Here is a 5,129-nt window from a genome sequence, read left to right as displayed (position 1 = left end):
TTTTTTCCTCTGCATGCTTTTTAAAGTAGGGGACGCAGGTAATGCGTTTGGTGGGCTTATGTAAAAGCGAAAGCTCCAGTAATGAAGCTGTTGTTCAGCCACAGTCAGCAGGAGGCACTTTGAAGTGCTTTAGTCCTTGTTGATAAGAACTCTGCTGGGACCTGGATAAAGCTGACGGCCAAATTCCCTCCGTCACTCGCATGTCTCAAGGTTACCTCTGCAGCATGGCCAAACGCATAATCGTACTCTAAGAAACCCTAATGCAACTGCTATATTTGCCAAAGCATACAGGGATCTTTCCATAAAGAGAGACTGTTGCTGGATTCTCTTTGATCACATGCTTTTTTTTTTCTCAAGAGCTCCTCGTGAACACAATGCGGATAAAATTCAATCATGTGTAACAAAGGCGTCAGTCAAGGATTTAATTGAGATGAAAGCATGCTTTGAATGCTGCGGAAGAGCCGTCGCACGAGTGTCTGGCATCTCGGAAATGATTTTTGGGACGCGCTGACACATTATGCACGCTGCATGCACCACAAACCTTGCGTCACCAAGCTGACGTCATCGCACGCTTACTCAACCGAGTTGCATGCATGGCTCTGAATCAGCACGTTTTGAGTTTCAGCAGTGGACGCTTCTCGTGCATTACTGAAACAAACAGGACCACAAAGACGTAGTTACTTATTGGTTCTTTATTATGAAGTGAGAAAATGCCCGGTGTCGTTTGTGCTTTACATTGTTCAAATGCTGGGGGAAAAAACCCAGGGAAAAGAAGTCCAGAAATAAGTTCATTTGATTCTTTACAGCTTGTAGAAATATTCAATTCCAAAGGATTATTTACAAGGCGTCTTGCATTAAACAGTTAGTTCTCCTTGTCCGTAAATACAAAAACAGAGGTTCGACTAATACAAGGCCTGTCTACCTGAATTGCTAAGGTTTGTGCTACTATTTTTTTTTCTTGTCTTCCAAAAAAGTCGGAAATGTTCTCAAAGAAGTGCTTTTCAGAGATCAATCTGCTGTGTCCAGCTGTCCATGTTGCAGTAGGATCTCCTACAACAGCGTTTCCAGGTTTAGCGCCATTCACATCCGCAGATTTGGAGCAAATGATCCGGATCGCGCGCAAAGCTGTCCGTTCAGCAGCGCACGCGCCTACGTTCTAAAACTACGTTATTAAATAAGAGGCAGGCAGTGCATAACCACTTACAAAAGGACCCTATATCCCTTCCCCTCCCCGTCCCGTGGAAGTATCCGCTAATACTACTCTGGCATTTCCCTGATATTTAACTTCTGAACGACTACTGATAGTATTGGATAAAATCGTAATTAAAAATGCTATAGTTATTACTCGTTTTAGCTTTTAAAAATACCATGCATTATTGCTCTATTCTTCATCATGACTCCCGAGAAATATTGCCGACGGATGCTATCTAGGTTTTGGCAAAAAATCCAAAGCTTCATAAAATTGGCATAGATTTCATTAGTAGTAGTAGTGTTTTTTTCCTTTTTTTTCTTCTTTTTTTTTGCATGCAACGAATTTATAAAGTGGCAACCAAAAATAAGATATTCAGAAAGTGGCAAATGCTTTGGCATATTGATGACGAAGGCTTGGCAACTGAACGACAAATTAAAGTGCAAATTAACAGTTCGTAGGAAATAAATATATAAATAGATAAATAAGTTAATGAATAAATAGTTTTACCTCAATGCTGAACACTTTTGTGGCCACTGGCAGCAGTACAATATTATCCAATACTTAGAAAAGGTTTGACCTTTCGAGAGAAACAAAGACATTTTCAATGTCCTCTGAGTTTTGGCAAAAACTAGTGAAATTTCAGCTCTGAATACGTGAACAGCGGGAGAAAGAGTACACTTAGAAAAGAAAAGTTAAGGTACATGCGATTAATCCTCCGAGACGCAGATGTCGTCGTCGTCGTTGTTGTGCTGTCAAACGCTCACGCTTCCATCGGGCTCAAAGGAGCGAACGCTCCCTTGAAGCAGGCCGACTCGTAGTGCTTGTTCAGGTAGGACTTTAGAGCAAAGGTCTTGTTGCATCTCTTGCACTTGTAGTGCTTAAAGGCCGAGTGTGTCTGCATATGGGCGCGCAGGTTCGAGCGGTCGGCGAACGCCTTCCCGCAGTGCGCGCATCCGAAGGGCTTTTCGCCCGTGTGCGAGCGCATGTGTCCCTGTAAAAGCCAAGGCCTGCTGAAGGCCTTCCCGCATATGTCACACTTGTGCTTGAGGTCGTGGGTCAACAAATGCATGGCCATGGCCGGCATGGAGACGTAAACCTTCCCGCAGGTGGGACACTTCTTGGCCATTTTGCTGTCCATGCTGCGGTGCGTCTGCTTGTGTCTGCTCAAGTTGGAAGACGTGGCGTATGTCTTTCCACACTCGTTGCATGTGTGCCGCTGAAGGGTCCTGGGGCTGCTGATGGCTTTTCTCCTAGACCTCCCGTCCGTGATGAAGAAGGCATCCACCGTGTAGCCCTCGCTGACCGCGTTGTCCCCGTTGATGTAGCCCGAGGAGATCTCCGACTGCGGGCTGTCGGGCTGGTCCGAATCCGGGGCTCCATAATCGCTGTAGATGGGACTGGGCGAGGGCACTTTGATGCCGCTGTCGCTTTCGCCATCGTATGGTGCCGGGGTCATGTAGTCACTGATGTAGCCTGTTGAGAGTGAAGGCGATGCAACAGTTCCTGTTACTTCAGCTCGTTTAAGTGAACCCAGACGCAATGACTTTTTCTACATTAACCCGCATGCCCGTGCAAAAAAAAAAAAAAAAAAAAAAAAATCAATAGCGCTCCATTTCAATTAGCGTGGCAACCCATTTAAACACAATGGCGAGGAGAATGATATCGCTTCGCTTATAATTGCATTTGCAGTCTTGATAGAAACTGAGCAGAATTAGGTCGATGTGTACCGAATGCACAAAAGATATTACTCCGTAACCCCCAGATGCATGCATGAATATTCCATAAACGTCTGCTTATGCAAGTGTATGCAAAGCGCAGGTTATGTAGAGCGTGAATAATAACGTGAAACATGATCAAGCGTTCCCTTAATAGACTGCGTTGCCTTGATAATTCACGTTTTGATAACTCTCGCTATAAATGAGAAGTACTTGTTGCTAGCGCTGCGTTTTGTAAAATAAAAATGCGCCTAAAAGCGAGCCGAATGCGTGCTTGAAAGAGCGCAACACCTGAAATGTGCCGACTCGACAAAAACTGATGCGCCTCACGTTATTGAATACAATGTGACCGTGGGTCAACTACACGAGGATGTGATTTTAAACGACCAAACGTCCACATACATGCACATGCCCTTGCGCAAACATGATATGGATGTCAAATAAATGTGATTACCTTTCTCGTGAAAGCGCAGGCTGAGGTCTGCCCTGGATCTGCCATAGGAGCTCTCCAGATCAGCGGATGAGAAATCATCAAGCTTAACCTTTTTGACCAGGAAAGACCTTGGCATGTTTCACGTTGAAGGGGAAAAACACTCGTCCGCCGGTCGAATCGCTCGCTTTCCTCATGCAACGCTGGGGCAAAACGCGTTTTTTTTAGTATCGTTCCTCTTCGGTAATGCCGAGATTCGGATGCCAGCGCAGGGTTACGGCAGACCCTCGAGCCCCTGAATGCGCTTGTGTTGATGCAGCGCGACGCCGCGATGCTCTCGGCAGAAATGCAACTTCAGCACTGGACAGCTCCCGTTCGGCGGCGCGCGTTCAGCACTGGACAGCTCCGCTCCGCTCTGCTGCGCGCTCTCTCTCTTTCTCTTTTTCTGGTCTCTTTAGTTCCGCTGGGACCCTTCACGACGATCGTATCTTCCAGGTTAGGGCTTTAAGTTTAAACTAACTAGTCCTGTAGTTTCCGAGATGCTTTTCTACTCCTAAAGACACAGAAAGGACAGTGAAACAGCTGAGTCTGCGTCAGCCTGTTCGCTCTCCTCTCTCCTGCTTTATCTCCCAGCTGTTCCGTCTGAAGGCGTCGGGCTTTCTGAAGTCTGTTGATCAGCTGTTGGGATTTATATGGCTGCGATCAGGTGGGAAATGAAGATGGAAGTACTTAATTTAATCCATAAAAAATCTCCCGGGACCAACATTGAACTGGATGGCTTAATGACGCTGTGAGACATGCACGCCTTCGCCAGATTTTTCTTGAAGCCTGAAATGAGACAGAGGGGTTTATTTATATCACACTTTCGTTCGGTTTTCATCAAAGAAACGTTTTTATAAATAGATGCATTTTTTATGAACATTTAAATTTAACCTCCTTTCTAGAAAACAAATAATAGGTTTAAACTATTTAGGTTCTTAGAATAAATAAACACAAAATAATCCTGCATGCAAATGTTCATTTTTAGGTACTAATTTTAATAAGACGATTTTGTTGTTTTGCACTTAATTTGCAACATTGCTACTTTACAAAATCCGCCCTCCCGCTTTTCGTTTTCGCGCACTGCTTTTGCCGCGAACCACTAGATCAACTACTGACAGTGGCCTCAGGCTTTCAGGTCATTCTTTTACATCACGGTCTATAAACCAATGGCTTTCTTTTCATGCAAATCACACGAATTGGGTACCAGAAGGTCCGTTTCCTCAATGATTCCAGTAGGAGCCATATGTCCGCAATTAACGCGGATCCTGGAGCTGTAGTACACACTGTTGTCAGACATCGTGTTCTCATTGTTCACTCCTTCAATGGGACGAATAAGGACGTCCCGCAGTAGGATTGTCGTTTCACGAACATTCAGACCCGGAGAGAAAGGGTTATAGAGATAAATGCTGCTTTGCACTCGTGTCTGTAGAGACTAGAGGGTCATTATACATTGTTCATTTTCTCATTTAGGGCACGCGAGCCTTTCGCCAACTATGATGCATTGCGTGCACGCATTGCAATTTCACTGCAGTCCTCCAGTTGGATAGATATGGAAATCAGTTGAAAAATAAATTAAATAAATTAAAAAATAAATTAACGTAATTGCGCCTTTCTGAGAAAAAAAAATATTTAAAAGAAAACAATGATAACCTGTGGATGCAATTTTAAGATTAAAAAAAAAAAGCCAACTAAAATCTAAGAAAATATAGGGATAAAAGACTAAATGCAATCGTCTCTATATATTTTCTTT

The 5,129-nt window shown here is 44.1% G+C and overlaps 1 protein-coding gene across 1 annotated transcript; it reads right to left on the bottom strand.

Annotated features, from left to right (window-relative positions):
• Positions 1 to 693: 693 nt before the first annotated feature.
• Positions 694 to 4,522, bottom strand: scrt1a (scratch family zinc finger 1a). The gene is made up of 2 exons (XM_073822102.1): positions 3,362 to 4,522; positions 694 to 2,665 (listed from the first exon to the last, which is right to left on the bottom strand). The coding sequence occupies exons 1-2, from the start codon at positions 3,474 to 3,476 to the stop codon at positions 1,953 to 1,955; spliced, it is 828 nt and encodes a 275-aa protein (XP_073678203.1). The 5' UTR covers positions 3,477 to 4,522; the 3' UTR covers positions 694 to 1,952.
• Positions 4,523 to 5,129: the final 607 nt, after the last annotated feature.

Source organism: Garra rufa, chromosome 17, assembly GCF_049309525.1.
Source record: "Garra rufa chromosome 17, GarRuf1.0, whole genome shotgun sequence".
Lineage (NCBI taxonomy): Eukaryota > Metazoa > Chordata > Actinopteri > Cypriniformes > Cyprinidae > Garra > Garra rufa.
The sequence above is the reverse complement of the archived record's forward strand: the minus strand, read 5'-3'. Positions and strand labels throughout refer to the sequence as shown.